The 17,643-nt window shown below is 39.4% G+C and overlaps 4 protein-coding genes across 4 annotated transcripts; 2 read left to right on the top strand and 2 right to left on the bottom strand.

Moving 5' to 3' along the window:
- Positions 1 to 137: 137 nt before the first annotated feature.
- Positions 138 to 3,332, bottom strand: LOC141824473 (receptor-like protein kinase HERK 1). The gene has a single exon (XM_074711771.1). The coding sequence runs from the start codon at positions 2,731 to 2,733 to the stop codon at positions 241 to 243; it is 2,493 nt and encodes an 830-aa protein (XP_074567872.1). The 5' UTR covers positions 2,734 to 3,332; the 3' UTR covers positions 138 to 240.
- Positions 3,333 to 5,071: 1,739 nt separating this feature from the next.
- LOC141825050 (putative pectate lyase 4) lies at positions 5,072 to 7,777 on the top strand. The gene is made up of 5 exons (XM_074712422.1): positions 5,072 to 5,676; positions 6,354 to 6,705; positions 6,957 to 7,167; positions 7,252 to 7,320; positions 7,458 to 7,777. The coding sequence occupies exons 1-5, from the start codon at positions 5,550 to 5,552 to the stop codon at positions 7,677 to 7,679; spliced, it is 981 nt and encodes a 326-aa protein (XP_074568523.1). The 5' UTR covers positions 5,072 to 5,549; the 3' UTR covers positions 7,680 to 7,777.
- Positions 7,778 to 9,171: 1,394 nt separating this feature from the next.
- Positions 9,172 to 15,581, bottom strand: LOC141824315 (UDP-galactose/UDP-glucose transporter 5B-like). The gene is made up of 11 exons (XM_074711577.1): positions 15,109 to 15,581; positions 14,378 to 14,491; positions 14,205 to 14,297; positions 14,023 to 14,088; positions 12,468 to 12,566; positions 11,862 to 11,941; positions 10,775 to 10,887; positions 9,918 to 10,006; positions 9,621 to 9,707; positions 9,473 to 9,541; positions 9,172 to 9,397 (listed from the first exon to the last, which is right to left on the bottom strand). Exons 1-11 carry the CDS (start codon positions 15,214 to 15,216, stop codon positions 9,305 to 9,307), a joined length of 1,011 nt encoding a protein of 336 aa, XP_074567678.1. The 5' UTR covers positions 15,217 to 15,581; the 3' UTR covers positions 9,172 to 9,304.
- A 602-nt stretch (positions 15,582 to 16,183) lies between these two features.
- LOC141823487 (dof zinc finger protein DOF2.1-like) lies at positions 16,184 to 17,565 on the top strand. Its single transcript, XM_074710771.1, has one exon. The coding sequence runs from the start codon at positions 16,778 to 16,780 to the stop codon at positions 17,438 to 17,440; it is 663 nt and encodes a 220-aa protein (XP_074566872.1). The 5' UTR covers positions 16,184 to 16,777; the 3' UTR covers positions 17,441 to 17,565.
- Positions 17,566 to 17,643: the final 78 nt, after the last annotated feature.

Here is a 17,643-nt window from a genome sequence, read left to right as displayed (position 1 = left end):
TATATACTATTACCAAATTAGTAAACTTGTCCTTAGGATTTCTATAAAAATAAATGATTTAAAGATTCTGGCAGATATTACATTAAATGACTAAATTTATGCACGAAACATTTTAGTACAAAATGATATTCCACAGAGCTTTGCGTATGTAAATAGAAAGAACCATATATAGTATAATCCTCCTCAACCCTGCTATCCTGCGCTATTCAAACATTGTAAAATGACAACACTTTGATCGACCTACCTTCCCTCGGACTTGATCAACTGAGAGAAAACTTTGCTCATGGAAACGTCAGAGAGATCATTCAGCAGGGCCGTTGCGGCTTCTCGCGCCGGCGGCGCGCTCTCGTAGGCGCTGATGTTCTGAACCCGTGGCGAAAGTTCAGTTATCTGGTTGATACTGTTGACCTCCGAGACGGCGCCGGCGTCTGCGTCATGAAGCTGAAGAGCGTACTCCAAGTTCCACAGGACGTCGCCCATCGAGGGGCGCTCCACGCCGGAATCCGCCAGGCATTTCTCGATGGTTTCCCCAAATTTCTTCAAGGATTCAGGCCTGATCGACCCCGCGATACAAGAATCGACGATGTGCTCCAGCTCTCCCCTCTTGTGCCACTTCATCCCCATTTCCGCCAAGTTCACCATCTCTCTCGGAAGGGTCGGGTCGATGACCGGCCTCGCACACAGCACTTCGAGCAGAACTACCCCAAACGAGTACACGTCCGATTTCTCGGTCAGCTGCTGCCTCCGGAAGTACTCGGGGTCGAGGTAGCCGAAGCTCCCTTTGACGGCGGTACTGACATGAGTCTGATCCAGCTCTGGTCCAGTCTTCGATAGCCCGAAGTCAGCCACCTTCGCCAAGAGATTCTCGTCGAGTAAAATGTTTGCGGATTTGACGTCGCGGTGGATGATCGCTTTCGCTTGACCTGTATGGAGGTAGTGCAATCCTCTAGCTGCTCCGATGCAGATTTCCAACCTCTGCTGCCAACTAAGAGCAGGCATGTCCGAACCATAAAGATGGCTCTTGAGGCTGCCCTTCTCCATGTATTCATAAACGAGAATCATCTCGTTCTTCTCGTCACAGTATCCGATGAGAGAAACGAGATGACGATGGCGCAAGCGCGACAGCAGTTCAATCTCGGTGTGGAACTCATTGATGCCCTGTTGAGACTTGGGGTTTCCCCTTTTCACTGCAACTTGCGTGTCGTCTCTCAGCACGCCTTTGTAGACCTTCCCGAATCCTCCGACGCCGATCACCCGATTCTCGTCGAAGTTGCTGGTCGCTTCTTGCAGGATGGCAAAAGACAGACGATAGCCAAAGTTTCCGTTCAGACCAAGTGTAACTGCAGTTCCATTAGAAGTGCGGCTTCCTGCGCTATGCGAGGTGAAGCCATTGATGGAGAAAGGCACCCAAGACTTGGAATACTGTTCCTTAAGCTTCCTCTTTCGAAGGATGACGCAAAGAGCAACAGCAACGATGGCCACCACAACGGCTCCAAGTACTGGAGCCACTATGATGACAAGGTTCTTCTTCGAACCAGGTGGTGTGACTGGAGAACCACCAGACCCGATCTTCATGATCTCGAGCCCATTGAGTATGCCATCAGGCAAAACACCATTAATATCTGAAGGACCAATGCTGATATTAAGTTCAGTACCTGATGCATCACTTGCCTCCCAAACATAGTCCATATAAACAGGGGTTGCCAACTGCCTATTTGTATAGCTAGAAAGATCTAGATCGGGAGCTACGAGCCAGGAATTGATATAAACATTGAACAAGAGGTCTCCAGCAGCATTACTGACTATGTCACAGAAATGAAACCTCACCAAGTAGGCTGAGTTAGCATCCACAGGGAACTGCCATGTCATGTTGAATCTAGCATTTGAAGTATTTGCGGGAAGCAATCTCGCTGCTGTCGCATACACTGTATCTGGAGCAGTCTCCTGAGTTGCTCCTCCTTCCATATGATTGATTCTTCCTGAAAAGGCAACTGGTGCTGAAAGCGAGTTGTTGAACGGCGACTTCTGATCGGTGTCCCAAGTTCTCCACAGAGTATCATTGTTGGGGAAAACCTGAGGCCCGCCCATGTTGACCCGGTAAATCTTCTGCAACAACTGACTTGACAGACCCTGGTAGCTGCCTGGAGGATCAACGACGGTAGCAGTATCTGCGATTAAGGTTTCAGGGACAGACACGACTTCTATAGCATTCACGAAGGCGAGGGAATTGTTTGCCGTTGGTGCAAATGTAAGGGCGAGAGTATTGCTATCGATGTTCACCAAGAACTCCTCGACGGCTGCAGAATTCGCCTGAGGCTGGAAATGGTCGAGGAGGAGGACATCTTGGGTCGACACAGTGAAGGTTGCAGAAGTGAGATTGAAGCTTCCGTAAACGGAAGGGAAGAAGTAGAGGCGAACGAAGTGTCTGCCTTGGGCATTGATTTGGAAGGAGTAGGAGGAGGGCACAGTGAATACCCGGGCATTTTGATACAGGGCAGCGCCGTAGGAGGAGGCGGGCACCGAGCCGGAGGTGTTGGCTAGGTTGTTCGAGGAGGGAGTCAAGGTCGAAGAAACGGAAACATCGGAGACGAAAATTCGATCGTAGATGGTTGTATCGGTCAAGGAACCACAATCAATCAGGTAATTGTCTGCAGGAGTAAATGCACCATGGATGCATTTGATTGAAACAAGCATAAAGATGATGCAGCTCACTCCAATGACTTTCATGGCCATTAGCAGATAAACTTAACAGAAACGGGAGTCTGTTGGAAAACCCTTTTCTTTTTTCGTCGACAATGGAGATTAGAGATGCAGTTCAACTATGCGGGAGAAATTAAGACAGAAGACCACTTTATTTTGAAAAGAAAAAGTAGGTCTGAGAGCATCTATTTCACTGCAAACGCCATTGATTTGCGGCTGATGCAGGGCCAGGCAAAGAAAGAAGACAAAGAAACCGATGCCAGAAATGGAGGAGCCCTAAATCGCCGCAGCAAGCAATGAAACTACGACGAAAATCCAGCCGATATTAAACCAGAAACATGGATTCAACGTCAAGCGACAGCAAAACAACTCAAGAGAGGCACAAAAAGAGGAGATTCGACAGGGAAAAGAAAGGAAAGGCGGCACCTTTGGAACTCAGGATCACCGGGAAATCTGCAATGACTGATCCTAAGTCTGATCGCTGCCCTCCTTCGACCGCTCGTGATGGGCGTCACAGATGACACAAGGAGAGAAAACAGGCCAAGAATCCAGGAGTCTGTTTAGAGGAGCGCAATGAGATGAATGGCTCAACAAAACTGCTACCTGGTGCAATAAACAACGCAGTAGCTGGCGATGAACTAATTAATTGAAGTAAAGTGCACGAAATGAGGTTTGGCGAAGTGATTAAGAAGACGATGAGGAGGAGGAGGAGGAGGAGGAGCAGGGTTGGCTGAGTTGTTTGTCGCCATCATTGTCAAAGTCTCGACGATGACAGCTTTCAGACGCACCAATTCCGGCCATTAATTGAGCTCACGTTACAGACGACATTCTTGTTTCCGTTTCCATTCATCAACGTCGAAACTCGGAAAGGAGAAATTCTTACTCAATCTTGCGGAATTAAATAAAATATTGAGGATAAAACAAAAGCAAAACGGCATTTTTTTAATTTCTAAAATCGCATTACTACTTTCATAATTATCAAAAGGAGTTAATAATTAATACCAAAAACTATTTAATCTTTTTTATAAGATAATTAAGATAAAAAACTCTACCACTTGTTTTATATTAGCTGTAATCCTCTCTTTCTCTCTCTCTCTCTATATATATAGTACACTTACGTCCACAATTAGCTAACACCATGTTACTCTCACATGCAACGACTGAAATAAATCTTTAAAAAATTAGGAAAATCAATTCACTTCGATAATTTTGATTTAACCAGAATTTTGATAAATTTATAAAGACTCCAAGTGTTTGGACATTGGTCCTTTCAACATCATTGTAGCTTCACAAATGGTGTTCCGCATGACGTTCGAAATTAATTTAAAAAAGATGATGACTTGTGAATATAAACAACTAAGAGTTTGGTTCCACTAATTAATTTAAAAGTGTCACATTACTTAAATATGTAAATAGATGGCATAAATTGTCTTTAAATAATTATGTAAACTTTTCCCACCTCCCTAACACTATCTGATGAAGCTGTCAGTTAGTTAAAGGAGGTCTTATGAACTCTAATAACAGGGTGTCTATTGAAACCGCGTGAAGGATTATTTATTATTTTATTTTATTCGAGGACGAAGAGAATACGTATTTTTTTAATAAATAAATAAATAAATAAAAATATATTTATTATATCCGGCGTAATTTGCGGCGTCGCGGTGAAATGAGCATGTGATGGTAAAGTCAAAAAGATATTAAAAAATAAAAAATAAATTTAGACAAATATATAATTATTTTTCTCATAATTTCAAACAACCATACTTACAAATGACACGTTAGCTAACGCAGTTACGTTCGCATGGATTCTACGCTAAGAGCATCCGCAACGCTCGTGACGTTATAACGCCTTTAACCAGTGGTCGATTAGGTCCACTAACACGTAGTTGAGTGGTGGTCGATCAATGGTCGACCACGTGGTCGATCACCATACACACTATGCAGCCTCTACGAACATGTTAATATTAAAAAAATAAAAATAAAAAGCACGGGCCCACCTATTAACGCTGAACGCGTTCAATACCTCACTCCTCTCTCACTCTTCCCTCACTCTTCCACGTCCTTCCTTCGCTCCTCCACGTCTGCTATTAACGCCCGATTAATAGCGCGTTGCGGATGCTCTAACGCTATTTGTCGTTTTGCGCGTTAGGTTAATTCTCTTCCGCGTTAATTGAAATAATACTATAATTGTCGATCTGTTTAGATGGGTCAGATAATTTAATTAGGGCATTTGGGGATGGATAATTCGATTTAGACCAAAAGTCCAATTGGGTTGGCCTGCCCGACGAGACTAATTAGGCCCATTTAAGCCAGCTGAACTAGTTGGGCTAGTTGGAGCAGAAGGCCATGGCACTGGTGGAGAAGAGGCGGCGGCGGCGGTGGCGAAGAGGAGGAGCGGAGCAATCGCCGCCCTCCCTGGTTGCGATTAGTAGACATGAGTCAAGTCGACCGTGTCCTTTTCCAAAGTCCACGTGAGGATCGCCGGAAATCCAAAAGGCGGACCGGGTCAAGAGTGCAGGTCAAAAGAAAGACCTAACAGAAAGGCCATGGCCGGAGAGGAGGTCAAACGAGGAACAAGAACCTCGGGCTTGAAATTTGATGGAGATTATGAATTAATGGAGGATCAAACTGAAAAATTGGAATTTTCTCATTAAATTATAGTATTTCTCACCCATGGCTTCTGCGTCTGCATAAGGCGAATTTGGGCGGCGATCGGTGGGTGGGAGGTTGTCGGTGGCTCTGCTGATTCTTGATCCAGGCGCCCTCACAATCGCGCCGCGCTCCCTCCGCACCCCGCTCCTCTGGGGCCTCCTCCCTCCGCTTGGAGAGGTGCGGCTTCCACCGCCTTGATGGGCGCCTTGCCTTACGCTCACGTCGATACGAGCTTGCGTGCCCTCGCCGGACAAGCAGAAGGCTTCGGCCGCTTCGCTATCGGAGGCCTCCATGGACCGGTCTATTATGTCACCTCCTTGGCAGGTTCCTTCTCCCCTTCGCATTTCGTTGCTTGCTAGGGTTTCGTGTCAGTTTAATTATGCTCTATCTCATCATCTATCGTTATTGATTGCGCCAATCTTGTCCTTGACAGCTCTTCTTTTTTGGTGAATAATGCGCGAAAGTTTCTGCTTTTGTAACTAAGATCGTCCTTTTTTCTGTGTAATGCACGAAAGTTTCTTTCTTTGTCACTAAAATCGGTGCTTTTTTCAGCAACAACTTTCATACTTAACATCCTATGCGTTGTTAAGCTGGGATCATCTCACTAATAAATAGAAGGAATGTGTTGACTGCTACAACTTATTGCTTTTTCAGAACTCGAGTTGAAGTTTCTACTCTTGCATTTTGTCTCAGTAGCTAGAAAAGTATGCTTAGATTCCACTAGAAATTCTACATAATTTTGCTATGATGTGTTTTCCCCTTCTTTCTGACCACATAAAATGAGAAAAACATGGATAAAAAATTGGATTGAATCTACTTTAGGAAAAGGTCTTCTAGTTTGTCAGTTGGATTGAGTTTGTCGTCTCATTCTATACAATGTAGAGTATCAAAAGTGTTTTGTATTGTTGTGACTTTGTGGGATCAATTACGGCTAAAGTGCATTTTTATAATGTTCCTTCTTCTCATATTCCATTTTGAATTGATCCTGTTGTCAATCGTAGATGATGGCCCTGGTTCACTTCGTGAGGCATGCCGCATTAGAGAACCACTCTGGATTGTTTTTGAAGTTTCAGGAACCATTCACCTTTCTTCATACCTGAGGGTGTCGTCATATAAGACAATTGATGGTCGAGGACAGAGGATAAAATTGACTGGCAAAGGTTTACAACTGAAACAATGTGAACATGTAATCATTTGCAATCTGGAATTTGAAGGTGGTAGAGGGCATGATGTCGATGGTATTCAGATAAAGCCCAAGTCGATGCATATTTGGATAGACCGCTGCAGCTTACAAGATTATGATGATGGACTGATCGATATCACTCGCGAAAGTACTGATATCACTGTTTCAAGGTGATGTAATATACTAATTTTTCTCTGTGATTATAGATTAATTGTCCTTGTAGAAGTTTCTGTTTCGTTTGGTGTATATTCTGATACTATTGCAGTTGCGGCAATCTTTTCTGAAATTCCTTTTGCAAAATCTGCAACCTCATCAAGAAATCTCGTCGATATGGTTTCTTCTTGCAATATATTAGCATAATATAGTTAGTGGTGATCACTGCAAGAATCGCTGTATGCTTCTCATTCCCATGTTTGAACAGATGCCGCTTCGCCAATCATGACAAGACGATGCTTATTGGAGCAGACAGCAGTCATGTTACTGATAGATGTATTCGTGTTACCATTCACCATTGCTTCTTCGACGGAACAAGACAGAGACAACCTCGACTTAGATTTGGCAAAGTTCACCTTTACAACAATTACACAAGAAACTGGAGCATATATGCTGTCTGTGCCAGTGTAGAAGCACAGGTCCTTTCTAATTTAAACTAGATAAGCACTAGTTTGTTTCTGTTCTACTCAGAATACCTGATTGACCTTTTTCTCTGGCTCCAGATCTTGTCTCAATGCAATATTTATGAAGCAGGAGAAAAGAAGTTGGTATTTAAGTACATGCCTGAGAAGGTAATTCTTGTTCGATTACAACATGAATCATGCCTGAGAAGTTGGTGTTTCATTCTAAATGAGCTATGAACATTTCCATGTTGAATTTCTTAAGAATCTAGCGAGCCTTGGTAATTAGGTGTATGTCGTTGGCGCAGGCAGCCGATCGGGAAGAGGTGAATGCGGGTTGGATAAGGTCTGAAGGCGACATGTTTCTGAATGGCACCCAGCTTGGGTTGTTAGATGCTGGTGCTCAAAGTGTTTTCGATCCCTCAGAACATTATCCACCATGGACTGTGGAACCTGCATCAATGGCTCTTAAAGAAGTCCTTCAATTATGCACTGGATGGCAAGCTATCCCAAGGCCAAATGATTGTTGAAACAATCATGTCTGTTGAACTATGTGATTTGATTTTGATGTTTGCAAACTTGAGGGGTTTTTGAAGTAGGTTGTAGATGAATCATAATTCGGGAAGGTCTGTATTCGATTTGATAAGATTTCATTTATATTCATTCAATAAAAAAATAAAGAAATTTGAATGCTAGTGACTTGGGTTTGTTAACATTTATAAATAAGTTCATTTATATTTATTTGAATATAAATAATATAATATTTTATAATTTTAAGTTATTTGTGATATATTAAAATACAAAAAATATCAGCTTTATATATATTAAATTAATATATATTTTAAAATTATATGGATAATATCTAATTGAATTTGATTAAAAAAATTGAGTTCAAAAGTTTAAATAATCTCGATGTAATTTCTCAAGTTTTATGTTTCACGGTTGCAACGACGCAGGGAAGGGGAAGCATGGAACAAAAACCTAAGGTGTAGCAGCTGAATTAATAACCGAACGGTAGAATTACATCCATGGAATAAAAATCTATACGAAAGGACTTTTCATGGAGATGGCTGTTAAGTCAAGATCCGTTGGATCGTACTTTTCATGGAGATGGTTGTTAAGTCAAGATCAGTTGGACAGTAGTATCAATGAAATTGTCTTCAACTGTAGGTTACACTTCCTAGTTAATCAAAATATTTATGAATCGATTACAGACAGATTAATTTTTTTTCATCGCGGACGGAACTATACTACAGATTAATTTTTTTTCATCGCAGGCGGAACAATTCGTCATTAATATTTCTTAATTTATCCTGATGAGTAATGAAAAACTTTCATTAAAATTAATCAATTCAAATAATTAAATATCTAAATTCTCTATAATGTGAATGAAATTAAATCACTAATTAATTAATAGTTCACATTAATTTCCATTTAATCTCTTAGAAATAATGACTTTAAGAAGGCTATCAAAAAGTCTGTATGAAAGTTTGCTATGAATTATTTTCATTGAAAAAAAATCTTATATAAAAGGTCCTTTGTAAAGTTTGCTATGAAGACCTTTTCGAGAGCCGAAATTTGTTATGAAGGTCTTCTTCAAGCCATTAGATCAAAACGTGAATAAATTTAAACCGTTAAATAGATTAATATAATAAAATAATGTGGTAAATAAAAAAAAAACTGCAAAACTCATGAATCATTGAGAAGTGTTGATTATTCAATTCAGATCAAAAAAATTGAGATGCTTTCGTTTTTGACACAACGCGATAATGAATTTTTACAAATGCAGATATATAAATTATACGAATAGGAACGAATTTATTTTATAAATTGACTAAATATATTTAAAATTATGACCCTATGTCAATAGTCTTAAATTTATTATTTTTCTAGCTAAATATATACATTGTGCCTGTCCACGCCAACTCCTATAAAATAGTTTTATAAACAGTTTGTAATTTTAATTCACTTTTTTCTATTTTTTGGTTGATTATTTTTTATATTATTAAAAAAAATTGTCCGTGCAAAAGCGCGGGTATTACACTACCTAGTCAGATTAAAACACCATCCACCAGTTATCACATGAATTAAGCAGATCTAAAAACCTTGCTTTCTTTCAAAAGGGAAGAGAGAGATGCGTGCCTGAAACTATGTATCAGGCATTGCTAGTCGATGAACTCGTGTGCTGTGACCTCTGTGTCTGGCTCCTCAAGAAACTCTTGGTGTATATCGATCCAAAAACAATTCCCTGAACAATAAGTTGTATTAGTCAAAGTACAACAAGAAAATATCAAAATCCAGTAGAAAGTGTAGAAGTTTTTACAGCTCCAATCATTTGTTCCCAACTAAGCGGATGAGCGAACCAAATGCAAGAAAGCAAGATGCTGACCAGCTAAAAAGATGTCCAAACATATGATTAGTACAGAAGTTGGACAAGATTCGGAGAGATCTTATTTTCGCGAACAACTCACCTGTCTGGTGGTCATGATGGTAGCAAATGTAAGGGCCCCGAAATTGCGAATTGTATAAGAAATAAAAAACTGGCTAACAGTTGCTACCTGTTGCCGAAAGAAAAAACATCAGGAGTCTCTGTCAGTATATCAGAAATCTTCACATTTAGATTAAGTGTGTCGTATCTAAAGACGCAAGATCTGGGAGGCTCAGTGTTAACTAATGTTGAATCAAATGCTAAGGACACCATCTATAGAACCACCATGAGAGCAGAAAGGGAAGGCAAAGGAAAGGGAACTTGGGTAAAATATGCTTACAGTGGATAGAAGTGCTACATCGTAGAAGCAATCTTGGTGCTTGAACATGAAATCTATTGCTGAAAGAAGATGCCCCTGTAGAATGAGTCCTGTAGAGAAAACCAGCAACCAGTTAAATAAAGTCAGCTAGAGATGAAGTTACTCTAAATTGAGATTAGACTGTAAACCAAGCACTCAGAAGGCCCCTTTCAGCTCAGTACTTCAGTATCATTTGTGTTATCAAATTATATCATTACTAAGCCTAGTAGTATTATCTAGTACACCATTGCGGTTGAGGCATTATGCTTAAATTAAAATAATAAAAGGGGGACTGTGAAGAGTATGGATATAAGTCGGTCTATTTCCTATGCTCGAGATTTCGGAATGAGAAGTCAGCCAACTTTAAATAGTCATATCCATGACAAGAAGAATCTATAGACAGAAGCAACAAAAAGGTGATGAGCATGCTAGTTTTACACTTTCAGACAGGTATTATTCTGCTAATCATATGCTAAACTTCCCAATTGTTGTCAGTCTCACAGCAACAAGATAAAAACTGAATTCATTTAGTAATATAATGTAAAAGCATTTTCAGACCTATATTAAAATCACATGCCTAAATCATTTGTTCTTAGACATCAATACAATTTAGAAATTGAGATTCCAGAACTCTGCTTTTGCATCTGCAAAGAATCATGTAATTAGAGAAATCAAAGGGCACTCGCTCAACAAAGGTTACACATGATTGATTTGCATAAAACAAATGATTTTTCTGTTTGCAAAAAAAGAAACCATTATAGAAAGGTACGTAAGACAGTTCACCAGTGGTATGATTTTAAGCAATTCATTTGAAGTGCAAGAATATAATGAAATCTTACCGCTAAAACTGAGGAGACATGAACAAACTGTTGTGTAGAATATCTGATTATGTATTTCCATGTCATAACCTCTAAAAAGTTTGTCTTGAAATGTACTGGTGAAACCATCAAACCTGGAAAACATAACTGAAGAATGAGAAACTGGAATGCCACAATATGAACAAAATTATCACAAAAATGCTGGCAAATGTGACAATGTGACCTATATTAATCAAAAAAATGCTGGCAACGAAACTAGCATATATCCATCACCAAACGACTACAAGTATTTATCAGAATAGTATTCCATAACATAGTACACTTGTTGATCAAAAGAAAACATAGTACACTTTTTAGATCAACTAGATCATCAGTTGGAGACAATCCAGTAAATTGATATCAAGTGAACTGGTTATTGTTTATCTAAGATTCCAAATGAGATACCCATATACTATAATTAAATTTAGCAAATTCATAAGAAATTTGAATGAAGAGAACATGTAAAGAGGGGTTGAAGACAGCTAGTCCCTCAAGAGCTTAGACAGTAAACATATTTCAGATAAAAGCTAATCTGGCGTGAATCATAAAATTATCAGAAACTTGTCTATCAAAAGGGTAGGCTAATTTGAGCATTCAAAATCATAGAATTCCTCGCAATAGAAAAAAAAAGTGGAAACATAATGTGCCAAGTAAAACATTAATTTTATTTAAAATAGTGATGTAAATTAAACAAACACATACAACATAAAGTGGCATGATGAGAAGATATGTCAACCCAAAGAACAGTGTCTCAAGAAACTACTAATGATTGTTAAAAGTCTTCAGAGCAATAATATCCAGATAAATAATTTGCAACCTTACATTCTGGTGTATCAAAACCAATGTTAAGACAGCTAGGAATTATAAGTCATGTAGGTTTAGACCCATATTAGATGTTTTAGGGCTAGGGTCCAAGTTGAGTCCTATATATAACTTGTCATGGTTATCTCATACAACAAACAGTCCAATATCTCTTTTCTCCAAATTTAACAACCAGAGTACTAAAAGAAATCAGATTCCTTCTATTATGGACACAAAATAATGAAACTAGCAACTAGAAAGGGTATACCCAAGATAACCAAGCATAAGACTAATTCCCCAGATAGTGCTTTCTCTTCCAGTATTATACGGGGTAATATCAGCTGATGCCTGCAATGGAGAAGTTACATCATCCCCAGATAGTGTTTTCTCTTCCAGTATTTAGAGAACATAATCTTAAAAAAAAAAATCAACTCCAGGTATTTGATCCTTGCGTCTATAGATAAGATTGATATTATGAAGATCATCTATTAAACACAAATACCAACTTATTAATGTCATGACACCTGAAAGGTACATATTAGCATACCCATATGAAGAACTTGTGAGATGCAAGATAGAATTGCAAAGTTAGCAATCTAGTATAGAACTACAGGATCTTTTTAACACAACATGCTTATGACAACAAGTCCCCAAAAATTGAAAAGTATCACTCCTACTTAGGTAGAAACATGCACATATGAGAACTGGTACTTGAGAAGTATTATTCAAGTACAAGGATTTTTGGAAGTCAATTAATAAAGCAGTATCGAAAAAATAACAGCAAGAAGGCATCTGAGAAACAACTATCAAATAAATGACCAGATCTATCCAGCAAAATCTAGAAAAAAATTCATAATGAAAGATTTATGCTTACTGGATATAGAATAAATACAGCACATCCAATTGTCACAAGCAGAGCAAATAGATAGTCTTTCCCATTATATTTCTTCTGCATTATTAGTGTTCCCCAAACCTGATACACAAGAAATACTGATCACAGATGCACAAACAAAGAAAACTTCCTAAGAAAATATTGAAAGGTGTGACAACACTGTTCAAAATATAATTGATTAAAACTGAAGGACAAATATGAAACGCAACCATGACTCTGAAACTAAAAGCATGATGATACTTATTAGGATATCTAGACACTGTTAAATGTCAATACTTCAACAAGGAATTCATATGGCTAGTACAAGATCAATGCAAAGATTATATAACTATAGTGGGATGTGATTGAACATCATTAAGTTACTAAAAAAGTGTCAATTAACAAATATTTCCTTTTAATGAATGGAAAATGTAGTGAAACCTTCCATATCGCCTTTCCATGATAAATGCACAGAAACAGTAGACACCAGAAATGTTCCAAGTACAAGAAACATACATCAGAAAGGAGAGAAAAAAGATTCATGCTCAAAACTAGGAACAAGAATCTCAGAATTTGAACCCATCATAGACCACAAAATTGGAGTGACATGTAATTCAAAATATTTTACACATACCTAGACATGACTAGGTAACAAGTCACTAACTTCAAAGAAATCTAAAAAGGACCAAGGCTCAAGAAATGCATAATTGTGAACTTTGCTGCTTTATCCATACAATTATACATGACATCTATTCTGCTAAAAACTCTGTATAAATAAAAGAAAGTAGTGTCAATTTTGCTAATTAAAAGCATGTCTATGTTTGATATCTTAGAGATCCACATCAGCCAATGTTGCGAGACAGTATCACAAGGCTCATTAATATTCTCACTGACTTCAGGTACAAATATTGAAATGGTTGCAATCAGCTATTGAACCAGCACGGTGATACGGTATCAGAATATGCAGCCACATTGTATATATCCATGTAAGAAATAATTGAAAAGAATACAAGACCAACATTAGCAAAATGGCTCAGTCTAAAATTTTACAACACTTATGGCCAATATAGTAACAAACTAAGACCAGACAACACAAAGTCACAAATTAGATATGTTCTTTGATGCATCTTCCACTACACTTGATTAGAAGAACAATGTAATTGGTATTCTTCAAAAAAGCTAGGAGTAACAAATATTTAAACACCACTTCCATATAATTAATAAATCCAATAGGAAAAACAGGAAACATTGTGCAATTACTGGTGGACTAACAAAGCTAAAATGAAATAGAACAAGGTTTTCATGCCAATGAAAACAGCATACACATTAATGTTTATCCTAAATATCCAAATCCTCCAGTTCAACACATATCAATTTTGTGTTGACTGATGAACATTTTAAAAGCCAACAAAAAGATTGACACAGAAAAAAAAGGTAAATCGTCAAACAAAGAAAAATCAGAATCAAGTCAAACACCATTTGGACAGAAAACAAGAAATGTTTTAAGATGAAGCAGAAATTATATTTAAAGATAGACATAATCTTGATGGAGATTTACCATGACAGGTATCATTTTTGCGCATTTTGCAAGGGTCTGCACTGGAAAACTAACATATTTCAGGGCCTGAAACAACCAAGAATAATTTTACTTGTACTGGAGACACAAAGACAAAAGCATCAGAAAGGCTTCCAATTACGCCCAAAAGATGATGATAAAGTCACTGAATAAATGTTATTTACCTCATATTGGCAGGTTGTGGTTAGTATGTTAGATATAGATACCGCACAATACTTGTACATGGGTGCTACTGGATCCAGTGACTTTTTACTTGCCTATGGAACAACAAGCATAGAATTGTTTTCTTTAAGGCAGGTTAGCTAAACATGAAATAGATTAGAGACATAAAACTCACCAGCAAAACTCCTGCAGATACTGCAGATGTCATAATGCGATTGCAGAAGACAAGAAACAGTGAATATCTAAAATATTCTTTGTTTATCCCATATGGAATTCTCATTATCTTCTCCTGAAAGTAAAAGCAATCTAGTGAGCAAGATAAAAAAAGTAGAAATCCAATATTCTCCAGGGCACATATGCTTGGTTGGAATAACCCGTGCGCAGATCTTTAGTGAGATTTAAGAGCATACATGAAAATAATTTCATAAACTTAAATGTTTATGTTGTTTCAATTGAATTGAAGAGTGCAGAATGGAGGTGAAATAGCACCCTACACTGAATGGAAAAACTAGCGTACTAGCAATTGATTACACCAAACTTTTGTCCAGTGAATCATGAAAATGATGAAAAGTGCAATTTTGAATTTTCCGAATCTATGCACTATTCATTACACCGCAGTGAAATTTTGAATTTTCCAAACACATACACTATTCATCACACCACTAAGACTATTGAACTTCCCTACTTAAACGAGAGGAGTTACTCCACGTTTGGATTAGAATAATTAGAGACCAACAAAAGCAAATAGGCCAACACATGAGGTGAAGTTTATGCACCCATTCAAATTTTTGTTTATTTATTGAGAATAAAAGGACAAACGAAAATCGTTCCGTTAACACAATCAGAAATATCATAAGATATATACATAGCTAGGGTTTGCCGAAATGGATGAGCATGCTGATCTACCTGTAGGATGCCATAGATAAGCAAGCTGCTCATGATCCCAACCACCGCGAAAGCGCACTTGAACACCCTGTTCTCCTTCACTTGTGCCGCACCAAGGAGTTCAGCCATTGCGTTATGCTCGCACGTGACGGGTCCACGAGCGGCGATGCGCTCCAGTCACGAAACAGAAGAGGAATCGTCGAGATTTCTGCTTCCCCTATTTTGAACCAGACAGAGAGGACTTGGTCGGGTTCGGTAAGAGAGAAGCTGAGGCGGTCCGTTCGCCGCAGGAGCAGCTCGATGGAATCCGGGAGTGCGATACGTGTAGCTCGGTCGACCACTGCTTGGGTCGGCACAGGAAGCGGATCGAGGCGTCGGGTCACCACTGCAGGTAGCAGCGGCGATACGCGCAACGGTTCGGAGGTCACAGTGCTAGAGATCGGCCGAGGACGACGGCTGGCGGTGATCTGAGAAGGCCAAGGGAAGTGGTAGCAGAGGGCAGTCCAGCAGCTGCGGGGCGGCGAGGAATCTGGCGCAGAGAGATCGAGAGGGCGAGAGACTAGGGGGAGGAGAAGAAGGCGACGAAAATTACCCACCTCTAAAATTAATCGGACAAGATGAGAATAAATTATATTAAAAAAATCGATTAAAGACAATCCGTACAAACTTTCTATTGGCCACGACATAAACAATGCAATGTACTATTAATCCTGGTATAAGTCTTCACTGAAAGAGTAACCTTCCTCCTCCATCAATTTCATCACTCAGTCAATTTTTTTAACTTTCGTATGCGATATGGGATGCCTCCGGCGCATAATTAAATTGATTACGATAAAATAAATTTATTAAAATATATAAAAATGATAAAATTAAAATAATATCTTTTAAAAAATAATCATGAAATCAAATAACTGCAGATCATCCAGGCCCTGACCAGCATCGTAGGCAGGTAGGGGTAGCATGCGTAAAATCCAAAAGAGACCGGATCAGATTCAAAATTTGAAAGTGGTATGAAAAACAAAAAAAAACGTAGTAAATAGGGTCAAATATAATTGTTTACCTTTTTCACCTAGTAAAATTAGAATTAATTTTCCAATTAGTTTTTTTAAAGAAATAGCCTTAAATTATAATTATCAATGAGTTTTACTAATCTAACTGGCTGCTCACCATCAAAATCAATACTAATTCTCTCTTTTGCCGTCTTGCTTAGTTATCAGTGACGCTGCGACAGCAGGGTGAGTTGGCGCGAACCCACCAAATCCGTCGACATTGGCGATCCTGTCTCCGTACGGAATACCACTCCACTCTGCTGCAGTCCGCCGCCGGCGACACAGCCACAGCGGCAGCCTCACCAGCCACCAACAACTTTCCATCCAACCATTTTGACCCTGACATTTGACCAGTCTACCTCTTCCTCCAGTGGAATACTAGCAGCTAGCAGCCAGGCGAATTCAGAAAAAAGGAACGGCCAGGATCGATCAGGACCACGGTTCAAGGGCTGGTGTTGGTAATTAAAGAGGTTTTCCAATTTCCTCTGCGGACTGCGGTGAGCAGAACAGGGGCGGCTTACGCATCGCTGGCCGCGAAGAAATCTTCCAGTTGTAATTAAAGAGCTTCTCCCTTCTCTTTCTTCGTCGTCTTCATCTTCATCTATTTATTGTGTTATGCTGGAAGGGTGAGAATCGAGTTCATGCATGAAGTTTTGTCTCCTATAACTATTTCAGAGGTTGCTATGGGTCCCAATGATCTTCCCTTGGGAGGAGTTCAGCTGCAGGAGAGCGTGATAATGAGACCATCACCGCTGGAGCAATGTCTCAAGTGCCCCCGGTGCGAGTCCGCCAACACCAAGTTCTGCTACTACAACAACTACAGCCTCTCTCAGCCTAGATACTTCTGCAAGGCCTGCAGGAGGTACTGGACCCAAGGAGGCTCCCTCAGGAACGTCCCTGTGGGAGGTGGCTGCAGAAAGAACAAGAAACACCACCTCTTCTCTTCTTCTTCTTCTTCCTCCTCCTCCTCCAAGAGACCACCACGAGATCAATCAACCAAAACTAAGTCACCGGTGTCTGCTACTCATGATCACAATGAACTCTCCTTGGCTTTTGCAGATTTCCAGGAAGAAGTCCAGTCGATGGTTTCGCCCTTCCCAGATTTCAATGAAGAAACTACAAGAACGATTCTGAAAGGTACTAATAATCCGGTGAACGGTAGCTGTGTCTCTGGCAAGTGCAGCTGGGAGGAGGCTGAGATGCCGATGCAGCTCCAATTGCAGATTGACGGTGAGGATTTGACATTAGAGAATGTCGGAGATGAATGCTGGAATGAGTTTGGTTCCATAGCTTGGCTTATCTAAAGAATGAACTGGTGTAAACAGGTAGCAAGGGAGTACCAACTCTAGTTCTCGTATCTTTTTGTTTGCTGAATCGTATATTTCTATACTGCATGTTAGGACACGAATGAATAACTTCATTATGAAAGACAAAATAGTTCGCAATGGCAGGGACATAAAAAATTAAAGCTGGCGTATTCAATATGATCAACAATAGAGAATAAATT

The sequence above is a fragment of the Curcuma longa genome, chromosome 3 (genome assembly GCF_044706935.1).
Source record: "Curcuma longa cultivar G26 ecotype Majalengka, Jawa Barat chromosome 3, ITB_CL_G26_1.1, whole genome shotgun sequence".
In the NCBI taxonomy this organism is placed as follows: Eukaryota; Viridiplantae; Streptophyta; class Magnoliopsida; order Zingiberales; family Zingiberaceae; genus Curcuma; species Curcuma longa.
Note: the sequence above shows the minus strand (reverse complement) of the source record. Positions and strands in the feature narration are given on the sequence as shown.

Coding starts and splice junctions, on each gene's coding strand:
- LOC141824473 (XM_074711771.1), bottom strand. CDS start 2,733: ATGGCCATGAAAGTCATTGGAGTGAGCTGCATCATCTTTATGCTTGTT.
- LOC141825050 (XM_074712422.1), top strand. CDS start 5,550: ATGGGCGCCTTGCCTTACGCTCACGTCGATACGAGCTTGCGTGCCCTC. Junction 5,677..6,353: donor TTATGTCACCTCCTTGGCAG/GTTCCTTCTCCC, acceptor TGTCAATCGTAG/ATGATGGCCCTGGTTCACTT. Junction 7,321..7,457: donor TTAAGTACATGCCTGAGAAG/GTAATTCTTGTT, acceptor TCGTTGGCGCAG/GCAGCCGATCGGGAAGAGGT.
- LOC141824315 (XM_074711577.1), bottom strand. CDS start 15,216: ATGGCTGAACTCCTTGGTGCGGCACAAGTGAAGGAGAACAGGGTGTTC. Junction 14,298..14,377: donor TATCTGCAGGAGTTTTGCTG/GTGAGTTTTATG, acceptor GTTGTTCCATAG/GCAAGTAAAAAGTCACTGGA. Junction 10,007..10,774: donor ATGTCTCCTCAGTTTTAGCG/GTAAGATTTCAT, acceptor TTTTCTCTACAG/GACTCATTCTACAGGGGCAT.
- LOC141823487 (XM_074710771.1), top strand. CDS start 16,778: ATGCATGAAGTTTTGTCTCCTATAACTATTTCAGAGGTTGCTATGGGT.